This window comes from Candoia aspera, chromosome 5, assembly GCF_035149785.1.
Source record: "Candoia aspera isolate rCanAsp1 chromosome 5, rCanAsp1.hap2, whole genome shotgun sequence".
Lineage (NCBI taxonomy): Eukaryota > Metazoa > Chordata > Lepidosauria > Squamata > Boidae > Candoia > Candoia aspera.
The window spans coordinates 93,917,310-93,935,097 of NC_086157.1; the positions used below are offsets into that span (position 1 = coordinate 93,917,310).

General features: G+C 37.2%; 1 protein-coding gene across 1 annotated transcript in view; it reads left to right on the top strand.

Moving 5' to 3' along the window:
- Positions 1-17,788, top strand: part of FLT1 (fms related receptor tyrosine kinase 1) — a 136,254-nt gene that overhangs the window by 50,517 nt on the left and 67,949 nt on the right. Inside the window, exon 11 of the mRNA XM_063305729.1 lies at positions 15,300-15,414. Within this exon, the coding sequence (XP_063161799.1) occupies positions 15,300-15,414 (115 nt within the window). The remainder of the gene's footprint in view (positions 1-15,299; positions 15,415-17,788) is intronic.

The following is a 17,788-nucleotide window of genomic DNA, read 5'->3' on the forward strand; positions in this document are numbered from 1 at the left end:
CAATCTCTGAGACAAAGCTCCATATTCACACACTCCCACTCTTTTGAGTGGGAGAGGAAACACATCAGCTGGGTTTGGTTTTAGCTTAGCTCAACAAACCATGCTAAAAACAGTTTCATTTAATACATGGCTTCCTCAAATTCCTTTCACAGTTCAATGAGGACTCAAAAAGCTCTTCCTTATAACTGAGCAAAAGTGCTATCCAATAGTCTTTTTGCTGGTAGTAAATATATTGGCATAAACTTTGCTGCCCGCTCTGGTAAACCCTATCTGGCATAGTACAATGTTGGTAAATGCTGCTGTCCTTATGCCTACTGCCTACAGAGCATTAAGAGCAGGGATTGGCGGAGTCCCCTGGCTTTGTTTCTCTGCCTTACTATCAAGCATTACTAATCAAAAGGAAAACATGCACTGAACACTCTCATTAATGTGGTTGGGGCAGAAATTAAATTGCTTTGAGCGCAAGTATCTGGTGCCATTAGAGACCCAGTTTGGTGGGGTGGTTAAGGCACCAGGCTAGAAACTGGGAGAGCATGAGTTTCAGTCCTGCCTTAAGCACGAAGCCAGCTAGATGATCTTGGGCTAGTCACTCTCTCTTAGCCCTAGGAAGGATGCAGTGGCAAGCCACTTCTGAAAAATCTTGCCAAGAAAACTGCAGGGACTTGTCCAGGCAGTCTCCAAGAATTGGACATGATTTAACGAATAAAAAAAAAAATCTGGCACCATTAACTTCCAAAGGAGACTGAAAAGCAGCTGATATCAAATGTTTGTTTGTTTCTTTGTTTGTTTAACGCACAGTACTTCTATGCTTCTGCAATCCAAATGATACTCAGTGGCTTACATCAAAAGAATGCTATTCCAAAAGAACGCTAAACTCATCTTCAAAATCAGCCCCAATAGTAGCTGACAGGAGTAGGGAAAGGTGTTTCATGAAGCAGCAGAGAAAGAGACAGCCCTCTTTCCCAGTTCACCATGTAAACTCTTCCCTCTACCCCACCCACTTCTGCCACCACTGGACAGCTGCTGTTCAGGCTGATCCAGGTCCCTCAGCCAGTGATTGGGTCTGATTGCTAGCAGGTAAAGATGAGAGCTTGGTTTGAAAGACACTCTCCTGCTGCCAAAGCAGAAGATATTGCCAGAGACTGAAGAGGACAGACAGGCTTGCACCAGCTAAAGTGGACAATAGATGCTAAGCTGACTGTACCGGAATGGTCAGTAAAGTGCATTAGATGGTATCCACAGCAAAACTGTGTTGCATTAAGGGGAAGCATGACTTTAACACAGACTTCATGCTGACTTAGATATGGGCTTGGGATCAGACAAAGACATTGTTCTGAAAGGTTGCTGTGACATGCTTGTGCTGTAGTTAGATGCAGATGAGGAAAGACTGAAAGACAAAGCCACTATGGCAGTTTCAAGTCTGAAGAGAAGTAATAATCCCTCAACTTTTTTTGCCCAGCAAAGTTATCATAGGGGCAGGAACAGCTGTTTCTGTAAAGCAGTGTTCCCCAAGCAGATGTCTTCTACATGTGTTGGCTCTTGACTCTCTCAATACCAGTCAGCATGGGTCTGTATTGGTCATATCAGCTAGGAATTGTAACCCCATTGTGGTGAAGACTCTCAACTTGGGCAATTCAGCTGTCAGAGAGTGTAGTTAGGTGGGACTGTCCATAGATCTGACTCCCTTGAGCTGGGAAATGTTGAGTGTTTCTTCATGACATTTTTTACATGACCTTTTAAATGACTGCTAAGAAAGCAAGTCCATTTTCTACAGAAGGGTGGAGGTCTACATGACACTGGCTCTGATTTTATATCACCACAACAAGTGAACTATTGTGTCCTGAAATAACAAAGGTATGGTCTTTTGCAGAAATCTTTTTAAAAGTGTTATTCAATTCAGTGTCTTACACAGAACGGTGTTACACACCCAGCTGGGAGTCAGTTCTCTAACACCTAGTGTCACAGTGATATCCCAATTTATAATTTGAGTGCTGATTCATTTATCAGTATAAATTCTAAATCATGAATATGGTACATAAATTCCTCCTTGTGTTCATTCTCAGGAAGTCTGATGTTTCCAAAATTCATACTAGCCATTTTTTTTTCTATTTAACAGTATTTTTTCTAGGTTAACACTCAAGTTATTACCTAAAATATTCACCAGGTTTATTGTGGTATCCTGAGGTAAATCTTCATGTAGGCCTTCCTGGGTGATGCTGGTGTTGATGTGGAAGAAGTCTGTGTGAAAGTTTCTATTATAAGGTGACTCAGTCATGGAAATTATGGTAGCAGATGAAATTTCTACCTGAAGGAAACCCTTATTCTATTGAAAGACAAAAAACCCTAATTTGATGTTGGATAGTGTGAAAATGGCTGCATCTATTTCTGATGTTCAGAGGTGATTGCTAAATGGCACCATTCACACATGTAACTGGGAGACATCAGGGCATGCAGAACCCCCCCCCCCCAAAAAAAAAACCTAATAAAGAAATTGAAAATGTTCAGTGAAAGAAGTTATTGACTCACTCAAAGAAAAATTAGAGGGAAAGGGAAAGGAATAGAGTAACATGAATACTCACACTTCAGTGTCGAAAGTTCCATGTGTTTGGTTTATTTTTCCTTTTGTTTTAATGAATACTCCTGAAATTTGACCAGATGAAATGACAACCTAATTCCTGAATCCAAAATTCTGCTGTAACAACAACACTACATCTTTGGGATTTTAAAATAATGAAGTTAAAGGTCAGGTAAAATAACTAATCAAAAGATTCCAAACCGTTTTGGGTCAAAAAGGTTTTTAAAAAAAGTTTACATGTGATATTCAAAACAGATTTGCATCTAAAATATATATACATTGTCAAATGATTTCTATAACTAGCAATAATAAAAGTTTCCATTTATATCATGCCTTTTTACCCTGAGGACCTTTTAAAACTACTTCAGTATGGGAACATTCACTATAGCAATCTGGTTTTTTAATGCAGGAAATGGGGAAAAATCGGCTAAAAACCCCTCTGACATGAATCTGCACTTAATTGCATTCATTTTCAGTAATATTCAGTCGTCAGTCCACAGCGCCTTGAACTGTTTTCCCACTGTAGACCATCTTCTTAAAAAGGCACAAAGAGTTATTGCCCATTGCTCATAATTGCTCATTAACCAAGAGCATTCTGTTTTTTGGCATTTATCCAACTGGAGAATATATTTCCCAACATTAAGTTTTTTTGAAACAATTCAAAACATCCAGTCTATTTCTGTGAGTCAGTTCTGGATTTCTGCTCGTACAGATATGCGTAAAGCAGGGACTAAAGTTAAAAATAACTAAATTACATTCTGCTGATTTCAGTGAGTGCATTATGCATGATGGGTAGACTGGGTCCAACTGGTTGCTATTGAGTTATCTCTTTTGTTTTGTTTTTTTGAATTTTATTCTCCAAAATGAATTACAAGATTTTCTTGCTGGAAAATTCCTTGCAAATGAAGTGGCAGGTGTCAAATGCTCTATCTACAAAGCAAATTTATCTATTGTTAATTCTGTATCCTGTCTTTCATTCAGGAGTTCAAATTCTCTGTGGCTGACCTTCTCATGCTTATATGAAGGGCCAGGTTGGTCTCCACCATACCATAATGTTCTTCCTGGGACATAGACGACACAACCTCTTGGTGGCTCTTTGATTCCTAGTCAGTAGATGATTTCAGGATCTTCCACTAACCAAGTTCAGATGTTTATTTATCATTATATATTGCCAATAAGCTGTGTTTTGTACAAGATGGATTTTATTCAGGAGATGTAACAATCTGAGATAATTGGTTTCACAAAGTAATCCAATGGGTGAACTGGTATTTAATCTTAGGCTTCTGTAATTCCAACCAGTTAGTTTATGCATTATTGTACATTGGTTCTAGTTATTGCATTGTTTGCCTATCCATATTCTCCAGAGTTCTTTGGGCTAAAGATTTAGAATCAGAGAACCATATGCATTATTGTTGTTGTTGTTGTTGTTGTTGTTATTTAAATGTGTCCTTACCAAAAAGGATACCTTCTATGCCCAGCTTTTTCTATGCTTAATCAGGCTCATCTTTGATCTAGGCAAGAGTTTGCATGAGATGGTCTTGGATGGCACAACAACGTGACATTCCATGAATGTTTTGTTTTAGACTGTGTGTCAATTTGAGTGTGAGGCTACTTGTTAAAAGTAGATTAATCACAATTAATGGGATTCATTACAAACTGTAGTCTGGGTCAAGTTACTGTGGTCTTTATACCACAGAAGCAGTAGTAGTAGAGAAGATGGTCAGCTAATGCATATAATACAGGTTGACCTTTTTATTCGCTGGGGTTGAGGATCCTTTCCAGCCAAACAACTGCAAATAACTGTGAAAAACTTACTTTACACATTCATAAAAGCCTGTCTGCAGCTGCACATGTGCTAAAGCTGAAACTGCAGATATATGAAATCTTTTGCCCAGTCTAATAGATATATAGGTAGTCCTTGCTTACCAACTGCCTTGTTTAGCAATCATTCAAAGTTACAATGTGTAAAGAAACCAGCTTTGCGACCAATACGTGCATTTACAGCCAATGCAGCATTCCGCAGTTATGTGATCATCATTTGAGCGCTTCACAACTGGTGCACAATTACAACCATCACAGTGTTCAGTGGTCCCATGATCACCATTGCATGCTTCCCAACCAGCTTGAGACAAGCAGTTAATGGAGAATGTGGAAAGTAGCAGCAGTAGCATACATCTCTGCACATATAAGATTCAAAATATGAAAAGTATAATTATGAGAATATCCGTTAAATTAAGAGGAAAAGGTAGCTTAAAGCATATGCTATGGGGATTATTTAGGACACAGAATTGATGACCTTTACTGCATTTCTATGCATTTCTAGCTGCATTTCTATGCAATTTCTAATGAGAAGCCCTTGGTTTGCCATGAAAAATAACAGACATTTCAAGTAATTATTAGGTCAGAGAACAGGAACCAATGCAAACCTGACTGTACATCATGATGGCAATTTGCATTTGTCTGCTTTTGTCAGAAGTGACATATTTAATTCAGTGACAGTTTCTTTAACTAATCTGCTGGTAATGTTGAAATGTCATTGAAAGTTTCTGGATGCATCTCCAATGAACCAAAGACTTGAATCATCAGATTCATTGACTCTGTGTTACTTTAAATTATTACCATCATTTTCTAAATCCAGAAAACAATGGAGAAAGATCAAACAAAAATGCATACATTGGTATTATTGTGGTTGATTTTTTTCTTCCATTATAATTCGACATTCAATTTAGTCCAATTTAGATAAAAAGAGAAACATAGCTAATATTGTAGATAAATATTTTCACCATCAGGTTACACTGTGTGCTTGCACATAATATCGCACTCTCATTGACTGGATGATGACTCCAATGATTTGAATCCTTGAAGGACCTAGCAGTTGTGGAAGTATTTCTGTACAATGGATGCTGTTCTAAGAAGGGTTGTAAAATTGGTGATACTAGGTTTAAACTTTCCAAATATTTAGTGAATCCTTTTGCTATTCCCAATTATGATCAGTATAACAATCAGTGATCAGTCCCAATTATGATCAGTATAACAACCTATTTCTTCCTTCATAATCTTTCAACCTCAAATGTAAATCACAGTATTTTGTTATTCTCCCTCGTTTCAATTGTCTCCCAGCATTGCCACATTGATGGACCACACCTTCCTTTCTATAACAGTAATAACTGGTGTATTTTGTTCTAAGGGCTTAGAGTCATGTTTCTTTTACAGTATCTGTCTGTTACCTTGTGAGTGGCTCTTCCTCCTGTCCCTCAAGGCCATTCCCTCTTTCCTCCTCACTTCCTTATTAACTGGTTTCACTGGGGAATTCTCTTACTATTAACAAGCTTTACCCAACATTTAATCAGAATCTCCTTCCCTGTGTGACTCAAACCATTCTCTTTTCCTGCATTCTGAATGAAAGAGTCTAAGTCATGGTGCATTGTGAGTGAAACCAGTCCAGGCACTTGAGGAATGCTGTCATATTCCTCTTTCAGTTGTTTTTCGGAAGGTTAAACACTTAAAATTCCCTCAGTCTCTCCTTGTCAGAGTAAGTCTCCAGTTTTCTGATCATCCTCATTGCTTTCTTTGAACCTGCTCAAATTTTCCTGAATCCTTCATAAAGTGTGGTGCCCAGAACTGTATAGAACTGGGGGAACAAAGAAGGGAACGGAGCTGTTACTTCCAGTGTTCTGTACACTAATAGCAGCTTGTGTAACTATTCAGAGATATTAGTGGTAAGAAAAAGGGAGATAATCTTACAAGCAAGAGCCAGTTTGGTCTAGTGGTTAGGGCACCTGACTAGAATACCAGGAGTTCTAGTCCTGCCTTAGGTACATAGCCATCTGGGTGGCCTTGGGCCAGTCACTTTCTCAGCCCCAGGAAGGAGGCAATGGCAATCCATTTCTGAAAATCTTGCTGAGAAAACTGCAGGGACTTGTCCAGATAGTTGCCAGGAGTCAACACTGACTTGAAGGCACAAAATAAACAAACAAACAAGCCAACAAATACTCTGCAAGCATTAGAAGTGACAGAATATGATCCAGATTAGTGGACTCCACTTCAGGCACTCTTCGCATTGAAGGGAAAACTCTTACTTCTTTTTAAAAAGGTTGTTCATATAGCTGTTTACTGTTTAAAAGATGCTGCATCTAATTTGACTCACAATGTTCCATTTCTGTCAAGAGTGTTGCAGCAAAAACAGTTGTCAGTCAGAGTGCAGGAGGTTTAGAAGGCCCTGGCAAAATTCCTTGGGGGAGGCCCTCACAATATCACCTCCTCTCCCATGCAACTGTATCCATGTACACCCCTATTTAGGGCCCCAATATATAGGAATCTCTAGATAAGGAAATAAGCAGGTCTCTTTCCCTCTATGCAAATGAAGCCCCCTCTAACGATTCCCCAAGGAAGGAAACTTCTCCTGTATTGGTTTTGAAGGCCTTGTCGACTTTATGATTCTATAGAAAGTTTGGAAATATTCAAATACAAAGGCAACATGACTTTTTGTTTGCCCCTACTACTGTCTGTAATTGGACAGGGGAAGGGAATGAATCAGTTCCTTTTTCTTTCCTGACAGATTTCTTTTCTGGTAGACCCATTGCTGCTTTTACCTAACAATGCATGCATTCCTATTTGCAGAATACGAATGTGCAGAGACTATAAAACTGCTTGGAAATTGTAAAATACAACATTTATCTGCCTGGCATAGCACAATCCATTGGGCATAGGAAGTTGAGTAATCCCTAGAATATGCCATCATATTGCATTTAGAAACATTCGGTCACTGATTCATTCAGGAAGCAAAGGCATATAACAGCCACAATGAGCTTAGAAAGGTTGTGGTTTAATAAGGAAGATTCCTTCCCTAGAATACTGCCAAAAATGTTTTGTTTCACTCTCTGTTGTGTTAGAATTGGTTCAGGTGACAAATAGGTATGAATAAATGTTTAGTTAACTCCCTGTAATAAATGTCAAAACAGGCAACCATGGGACCTTTTGTGGATGACTCTTACATTACGTTGTTCACATGAACTTGGGCCAGCTGTCAACGGTGCATAATTGTCAGCTTTAATTACACATAGATTTATTCTCTGCTTCCAATTAGCCTTCTTAAGTAGCACAAATTATGAAGGACATAGATGGAAAAGAAACAGACAGTACAAGTGTACAATTGTCATTGGTTAGACTCTAGCCAACGGATGTTTTTTCTGTGCTTTCTGTATGGACCATGTGGATATCAGTTTGTTGGCTGAGTCAATATTGTATGCCTTTCATTGGGTAATTCTGGCAATTTTGCTGGTGAGTTTATAAGCAAGATTCCACTGCCACAAATCCCTTACTTAATGTTCTTCTAAAATGATATTTTGATTACTAAATACAAATCATTGAAGACATTCCTCAAGCATGTGTAGTTATGTTTCTCTGATCACAGTAGATCTCCTACTTCACTCTGTTGCCTCTGGACATCAAGGGCAGGAAAGTAGTGAACAATTTTTCAGGTAATCTGGTACAGCAGTGACATTGTTTGAAAGAGCATGGCTATTTTTTTCCAGTACTTTGGCGGAAAAATTTTAAGGGAAGGTTCAAGGGGGAACGGGAAGCCTCTGGGATGCAAATGGCCCCACAACGGTACCACCCAAAGAAAGGTGATACAGTCATGGAATGATGAGGGTTGCAAATGAGGTACTGAGGTATGCGGCTCACGAAGTAAGGAAAGATTTCTCTGAAAGAAGTAATTCATATTGAAGTGACGACTGATGAGGAAAATAAATACAGCAACAACTTGTAAATGAGGATGACTCGGTATTGTTGAAAGAAGCTGTTTCACCTTCTATGTTTGAAAAAAGATGGAATCATTTTTATTCCTTTCATGCATTGAAAATCACTAATATTTATCTTTGTATTTAAAGCTCTGTAGTCTTTCCCAAAATGACACTGTCTTTTTGAAAATCATCCATAATTTCAGGATGCTTCATAAACAAGCAAGATTTGTCCAAATATTTCTTATAATTAATATCTCAGAAAGGTTTTGCAAAGTTGTATATGGCTGTTTTTAATAGTAGCTTGTGTCACAGTTTACATTTCCTTTTACTGGATTCTATGCACACTGAAAAATGTGTTCTGTGTATGTTTGAAAAACATAGCTATAAATCCTTTTCAAAAAGCGAAAATCCATATCTGACCTTGCTGTGAATTTTTTCCTAGCAGGTTTTTAAGATGTCTTAAGACTAATCTTTTTACAGACAATAGTGATTATTCAAAACTTATTATTCAGTAGTATTTTATAGATCAGAGCTTTCCTTTATCTGAAATGTTAAACTTGTAAAATACAATGTATGTATTGAATTCGGGCTAGAAGCAGAACAGTTGTGTCTTTATGAGTGATCCAAGCTCTAATAAGGCAGCCCTGTTACTTGATTGCATATCAGTAGTCCTGGCAGTCAATAAACTAGTTTGTACTTTAAATGTATGGACAAATATCAAGGTAACATGTAGTAAACTTTCAGCCTGGAAAATGTCCCTATCCACAGTTATAAATATATCATTCTATTGTACTTGGCAAGCTACAAGCAATTGGAGGTAAGATCTCATTAAGGGAGCAAACTGGAGTAGGGAGAGGACAGTGTGAAGCTAAGGGTGATAACAGTGGCCTTGTCCAGAACAGGCCATGGGAGTTTTCTTATCTTACTTAGGCAGGAGGTGCTAGGAGCTTCCTGTGCGAAATTAGGAGCATGTGCTGCTTTCCTCTTGTTGTTTGGCTTCCTCCTGTATATAAGACGGTTCCCAGCACAGCGATTATCTTTGCATCTTCAAACATGGCACAATTTACTTCCTTAAGAGTTTGATGTATCCTTAAGAGTCATGTCTCTTTTCCCCATCTCCCCCTCTGTCCTAGATTCCTTCTCAAGAGCTTGCTTGTTGATGTCCTAGGCATATGTGCCTTTTCAGAGTCAGCAATATACTGACTCTGCAATATATTATAGCAATATATATATAATTCAATGTAGATCCATAAGATCAAAACATAGAAAATGTACCCCCTGGGGGCTGGATCTTGTTTTGGAAAGTACACCTTTCCTCACAAGCTGGTTTGTGGCAAGTGTTCTTGAATGTAGGATTATTAGATTTACAGCTTTAACTGCTTGTTCCTCTTTCTTGATTTCTGTGGAAATTGAAACTAGAATTAATGACTTCTAGTTTCCAAAGCTGAGTAATACTTTCCCAAGCACATATCAGCTGGATCTTTAAACATACATACATGGTATGCATATAAACATAATAGGTAGGTAGATGAATTATAAAATGTTTCCTGGTAAAAGTAAGATTTTCACAGTAGATTGGACCATGTTCTCTTGAGTTGGGGTATCTAACAAAGCTATGATTTTATTTCCAAATTGCATGTAAAGGGAAAACGATAGTGTCTTCAGGACCACCCAGTCCTGATTGCGTCTGCCCATCCAGTAAAAGCAGGAAGAATAGGCTCCCCTTAAGTTCCCTCTCTCCAGAAATACCATCCATGAAGAGCAACTTTTCAATTCTGCCTGAAACAGCATTCCCCCCAAATCTGTTTAGACCTAACCTGCTAGATTTTAGGAAGGCTGTTAGGGCCTTGAGGACAGATACATTATGAGGCTGTAACATCTTGAGTGGGGATGCCTTACTTATTTGTGGATGGAATGATATTGTTCCTTGGCTAATCAGCAAGATCATTTTATGGATATATAAAATCTAAGATTGTTTTGGGTTTCTCCTCCTTTACTTTTTCTTATATATTGTTTTAATCTTATTTTCCAGGCAGGATATGTAAGCTGCTCAAGGTCAGTAATGACTGGAGCCCCCGAGATAAATCTTGATTTATTGGATAAATCTGAGAATTAAAAAAAAAAAACCTTTCAAAGCTTCTGAGTATTTACTATTAAAACTAGTTTTTGTTAAGTCTTGGATACTTTCCAAATATTAGCTATCTCCATGAGCTAGTATATTCTGATTACAAACAGAATGGCTCATTTATTTTATATGGTGAATGAATCAATGGGGACAGTACTGAGTGGGTTATATCTCACAGTGAATGCATTATTGAAACTACCAGGTGACTTACAGTGAAACTTGAATACAGTCAAGACTACAGTGGATTTAGCATCTTTATTGATGTTGGTCTTTTTTCACATGACTGTACGTCACATTAGATTCCTATCAGTCATTTCCAACCATTTATCAACATCACACAACTTCTTTAGAAAGTAACAAGATGAAATTTGAACAAATAACATGGCTAAGCAACTAAGATGTGTGCAAGAAAATTCTGGATTCATATCTTACGTAATTGCAAGGAACTCTGCAAGGGAAACCTAGTTTAATCTGTCACAGCTCTCAGCCCTGTGCTGCTTTGGTTGGACCTCTTCCTCTGCTTCTCTCCCCAAATTCTTCTTCATTTTTCTTTTTCCCTTCTGATCCTCCTAATTTTGCTGGAGCCTGATTATAGACATGAAAGGAATCCAGCTCTCCCCTGACCCTGCGCTGGTCAATATATTCAGACTTTCTGGAAGAGGAAGCATATCTTTACCAGAACCACAGAACCATCCCCCCACCATTATGCTTCTGGTTTTCTTGCTTTCCCCCTAAACTAGCCTTCATTTTAGTTCAATTGCAGCAGCAAGGCTATATATCCAACATATATCCTGGGATGTCATCCTGGAATATGTCAAAAGTGACTTTGTTCATGATTTTAGGTTTGCAATGAAGTGCCATCATTGCATTCCCAACAGAAGACATAAAATAATTCACCTATTATACTTGTTATAAAGAACAGTAAAAACCAAAGTATATAATAAATTCATAAATTCTGAATGAATCTGCTGCTACTGCATGAGTTTTAATAGGTAGCCATCCAGCTGGGCTTAGACCAGTGTAGACAAAGTTTCAAGATTTTTCAAGATTTTTCAAGATTTTTCAAGATTTTTCAAGATTTTTCGATGTATGGATTTCGACTTGCACAATTCCCCAGCCAATCTATTTTGCTTTCTCCTGTGTCCTTAACATCAAATTCTTTTCTTCCATTTATGAAGGAATAAGGAATGTATCCAAAAGAAAGTTCAACCCTTCTGCAGTATCTAAATTCAATAGGTCCACTTTGTGGAGAACATCTCATCCTTTAGGGTGAGGAGGGCAGCTAAGAAGATGGGGTAATAGGAATCTGCACATGTAGTACTCTGTGCCATGGCAGTTCATCAAGAACTCTCATTGACAGCGTATTGATGGCATCTTTCCCTTCTAGCACCAAAAAGCTTTGGTAGGTTGTTGAGGTTGTAGTTCTTGTTTTGCATTATTAATATAAGTATTATATAACATTCAGTGTTGCACAAGTTTTTAAAAAGCAGCTTCTTTAAACTGACTGGAGAATGACACCTTAAGAAGTATTTTTAAAAACAGGAAGAAAAGTCTGGAATTATTGTCATAGACAGGATAATAAATAAATAACCAAACAACCAGATTGGTTTCAAATCTGCTTCCTTACCTCTTTTTGAAAAAGAACCAATTCAAACAATGGCAAAGAAAAACATTAGCAGTCCTCAACTACTGCAGATGTAGAGTTATTCCTCTAAGATTATATAATAATTAGCTTGGCTGTCCCATGAACCTATTTGCCATATGGGAGTGTTTCTCAACCTTGTCACCTTTAAGATGTGTGGACTTCAACTGCTGGCTGGGGAATTCTGGGAGTTGAAGTCCACACATCTTAAAGGTGACAAGGTTGAGAAACACTCCCATATGGTGTTACAAATGAGGAACTGATCAGATTGGCAAACCAATTGAGCATCAAAGACATAGGCTGATATACAAGGATTTTAGTCCTATCTTAATAGTAAGTGCTCAAGTTCCCTGCATGGAGGGACAAATATCTCTGTTTTGTTTTCTCCTCATTTTGATTTGTACAATACTCAGGTATTTTCCCATTTATAAAGAAATGTGTAAATTTTAGCAAATTCTTATAAAACCCATGCATCATAAGAAAAGTTTAGTCCTTTTTCTAGCCAGTCTTTTGTTGGTAATGTTATTCTTGTTGGTATTGTGAAAAGCACCTAGGCATGTCATATATGAACATATGTGTTCACTGAACAGTATCCATTCAGCTTTCATATACTGTATTATATGTTCTGTCCATAAAAACACACAGGATATCACCTGCCGTAGGCACTTTTCACAATTACATCGGGTTTTCTTTGGTATCAGCATAACATGTTAAGGATTCTTTGTATAGAGTGTTGGCTTATTTGTATTTATGAAGATACCTTTTAACTGAGTCAGGCCATTCAAAGTTAGGAGATCCAACCTCATGCTAAATAACACTATTCATCCACAGTAAACTATATGCCAAATTCCAACTGATTTCCCATGCTATTACGAATATGGTATGGATGGGATCATTTGAAACTTAACATTTACTTTACTCTTTTCAGTGTGCAAAATTTTGTGACTCCGCATATGTTTTTAACCATTTATTAAATTATTTCTAAATCTATAATACTATCATCTTTGAACTATGAAATTATAATACCATAATATAACACAATATTAATTTAAAACAAAACAAAAAAAACCTTTTCCAGTCATTCCCATTTTGGCAATGATTTGGGAAGATACTTTATTTATGGTGAAAAGCAAGACTGTTCATCAATCTCTTATTTGTCTGTCCACCTATCTATTATTCATTCATTCATTTACTGATCGTTTTACTGAGCTTTGAAATAGCAGTTGAGAGCCCTAAAGCTTCTGTGAAAGGCTGTTAAGAATTGCATGCAGTCAAATGTTACTGTGGGGTATAAGTAGAAAAAAGTAACACACAATCAAGTTGTTTGCATTATTGCAATCAATACACACATTTTTCTTAGCAGTATTTCCCTCTTATGTCTCCCAAGTTTAACCTGGAAGGTTCAGAGAATAAACCTGGTGGGTATGCAGAGGAGGAGATCACAGAAAAGTGCTTTCATGTTATCTATAATATTTATATTTCCAGTAATGCATAACAATGAGAAGTTGCTGCTTTTTTCAATGTCCTAAACCAGTGTTTTTCAAACTTGGCAACTTTAAGATGGTGGACTTCAACTCCCAGAATTCTCCAGCCAGCATGAAAAACACTGACATAAACAATTGAGAAAATTATGGCCATTGGGAAGTTTTGATTCCTTTTGATCAGGGATCACTGCCAATGATAATAACAGAAACATTTAATTTTAAATTCTACTTTGTGGAAGAGAATTATTTACAAGGGAAAATAACAAGAATGTTTTTGCTTTAAAGAGAATTTTGATAAATATTAACAACCTAATCATGAAAAATAAAAGGTTTTACAAGAGCTCAAGACTCTGACATTCCATGAGGGAATGAATCTCTAAATGTGGAATAAAAATGAGAATATCGTCCAAAAAGAATATGAAGATAGATAGATAGATAGATAGATACGATGTAATGAACATTTCTCAAAATTTCTTTCCATATGTGACAAATTAGGTTTGGAGAACTATTTCCATTAAAGCTACATCTGAATGTTTTGATTAAAAGTTAGTTAATTATGTAACAAAAGGACTTCAATAATTCCTGCAATGTTAAAGAAAAAGAATGTTTTCATTTAAATTACATATTTTTATAGCTTGGGATATTTTTCCTAAATTATGTAAATTGCATGGGATATATTCTCAAGCTATTATGTGCCATCAAGTCATTACAGTACCAAAGAACAAATTATATGTGGGTGATTAAACATTTACTATATTAACAAAAATATCTGCAATGTGGGTATAATGGAGTACTATGTAGCATGGAGTTGTCATTTTCAGGGACTGTTCTTTGGAAAGTTTGACAATGAAAGATCTGATGCTTAAATCTTTAGTCATTTGGCAAGATATTCCAATATAAATGCTATTGCTGGGTCAGGTGCTTGCATACTTTTATCACAGAGCTTAAATAAAGTTGAGCATAAATTAGATTGTGAGTCATTTCAGTATAGAACTATAAACATTTTGAGTGGGGAAGAACAGTGCTGTAAACTACTCTGAGCCATTCCGCAAAGTGGAATTTAAATTAAAAGTATCATTTGGAAAATCAGTTTGGAATATCATAGTACCTATGTTTCAAAATTTAGTTTTTATAAATGAAACTCAGTTCTTGCCTTTAACTTTCACATCAATAAATCCCATCTGAAAAGTCAAAACCTTCCTAAAACTTGAAATAAAATATTCTTATTTATAATTCTGTAATGGAGAATGTGGATAAAGATCACTTGTGCAGGCTTGAAACATTTGCATTAAATTTCAGTTGTGTTCAGATCAGTTTAAGGATTTAGGAATTATTTGATTAAAAGAGCTATAATTTTTACTTATATATTTTTAGATATGGCTGCATGTTTTCTAAAGGACATTTTGTCCTTTATCTCAGCATGTTTTTATAAGATGATATTCTGAATGTTTTGATTTAATTTGCTACCTAATTAATGAAAAACCATGAGTTTACTTTGAAATAATTTTAACTGTGTTCAACAAGTTTCACATGCAAGACAGTGGGTACAGGCTTACAATTTGAAGCTTAGTAATGGAAGCCTGATTTAAATTTGAAACACTGTTTTAAGCGGTATATCATCCGGCTAGGTGCCATGACAAAGTCTGATACCTGTTGATGGAAATGCCTTACCATTTTTGCTGCTCTATTTTATGAAACTGTTGCTTCATTCTCATTTATCCTGTCATAGGTATGACTTTTGTTCCAGTTCAGAAAGTCCACTAGTCTTGACATCTGGAAGTACTACAGGAAACAGAATCCAAAGCATTACACAAAGAACAGCTTTAATAGAGGGGAAGAACAAGGTAAGACACTTTGGATAGGGAATTGTGACAACAATATGCAAATGATGCAACATCTTTCCTCAGGTATATGGAAATTAGGCCTCTCCAATCACTGCTAAGGATTTGCCTGTATTAAGGGACTGTTCACATTGAACAGTAGAGCTCTGAGAATGTTTAAATTCTCATTTTGATAGACTCCAAGAATAATCAAGGCGTTATGTAGTAAGTAGAATAAACTATCAAAGATCCCTTCACAGGTGTAAATCTTATCCCAAAAACTGGAAATTCCAAGCCACACCATCTCATGACAATGTATAATTCCCTTGTTTACTGAATGAAGTGTTAAGAAATATGATGCTAGTTTAGTAGCCTTCACCAATGCCTGGTCTTGGTAGCTAAAAAGTCTTTGCAAGACATTTAACAAAAGAGAGGATTTGGAAAATGGTTTAAACACAATATGAAACCTCTTCCAGGGTGAGGCAATTGTGAAAAAAAAATACTTCACAATTTAAGACAGAAGGGCAGTGGGGATGTATGTATGTGTGACTTGCTGGATGAATGGAAAGAAGGCTGGAAGGAAGACAGACAGGTATTACACTTCTAGAGTTTATACACAGGGTGGTTAAGAACAATATAACGCAATATGAGTTTTTCTTCCCCCTCCATTTTAAATGAATTTAAAAATTAACCAGGCAAGTTGAGTAGGAAAAAGTTATGCTCTTAGTGATAGTGGTTTCCTAGATAACTAGGGACTGGATTTTAGGATTTGAGAGACGTGTCTGATCTGGACAGATTGCACTTCCCTTTAAGAATCAGTTTCACAGCTTGGGAATCCTTTCTGATGTGGCATTGATGCTGTACAACCTTACTACATGGATGACAAGAAAATGGATACATTTGTTGCCCTCTCTGCTAGATAGAAGTCTGGCATTGGTGAAGCATAACCCTCAGTGCTGGATTACTGAAATGTGCTGCTTGCGGGGCAGATCTTGAAGATGGTCTGGAAACTGCAAACAGCTGAAAATGCAGCAGCACTGAGATGATGAATGGTGCTTCTAGGAGGTGGCCAAGCATCCCCATATTGAACAGCTCCTTTAGTTAGGAACTGCTTTCTGCACCCAGTCCAAGATACTCACTATGATATAAAATCTTACATGTCTTGACCTAGAGCAGGATTCCTCAACCTTGGCAACTCTAAGCTGTGCGGACCTCAACTCCCAGAAGCTGGCTGGGGAATTCTGGGAGTTGAAGTCCACACAGCTTAGTGTTACCAAGCTTGAGGAACCCTGACCTAGAGGACTTGTAGAACTGCCTACTTCCAACACTCGTATTTCCTAAAAAGGACCTGTCAGTAAATCACAGATCTCTTGACACTTGATTTCTGGGCTAGACGTGGAAAAAGATGCGCAGAAATGAGTCAACTTGACTAGAATTTTCACTGTAGACCAAAAAGAAGCCATACAAAATGGTTGACTGCCCACTGCCAATGCAAAGAAAAAATGGTTCCATCCCTCTGATCTTCAGAAAGTCAGTGAAGACTTGGTTATGTCTCCAAGCCTCAGGACAGGACTGTTAAGGCTGTCCCTTTGGAAATGTAACCATTTTTGGCACGTTTTATTCCCATACTCATAATTGATTATACTGTATGTTTGGGATTTTCATTCTGGACTATTAGGTGTTAACTCTTTGTTTTAACCCAAATTACAGATTTGGAAGTTGCCACTCAGAGTTGGTTGACTGGAACAGCCCTGTAAACAAACAAATAAATAAAAACCTTTGGGGTATAAGGTTAAGACTCCATTGACTCACCTTTCTAAATAAAAGGACATTGGCATGGCCTTTGGTGGCCTTGAAGCCAGGTGGTGGTATATGTTTAGCTAATGGCCATCCCTGACCTGAAAACTGTGGTTCCTTCCCTAATCTTCACCCTGTGATCTTTTTCAGGTCTTGTCATAGATATACTTAACATTAACAGCTAATTCTAATTCTTTATCTAACTATTGGTGATGAGGTTAGTGCTGTCCTTGTTACAGTTTATGACTTGGTGAAACACATTCTTTTTTACCCAATCCTTTAGAGTTTTTTTTTAAAGTTTATTTAGAGGCTTTAGCTGCTTTTTTAATATATGAATATTTGTAAACTGCACAGAGCAAACAATATTAAAATTAATTAATATGGTGGAGACCATCGGAACTCCTGAGGCAGGGAGTTCTACAGCTGTTTCTTTTATAAATTGCAGAGAAGCCTGGGAAAAGGAAGCACAATCAACTTATCCTTTTTGTTTTTTCCTTCCTGGGAGAGTAGAAGTCAGCCTCTGTGTACAGAGCAAAAAGAACAAATAATGGAAGACAGACCGAATTAAGTGCTTTTTAGAAAGGAATTCACCCCAGTGTCC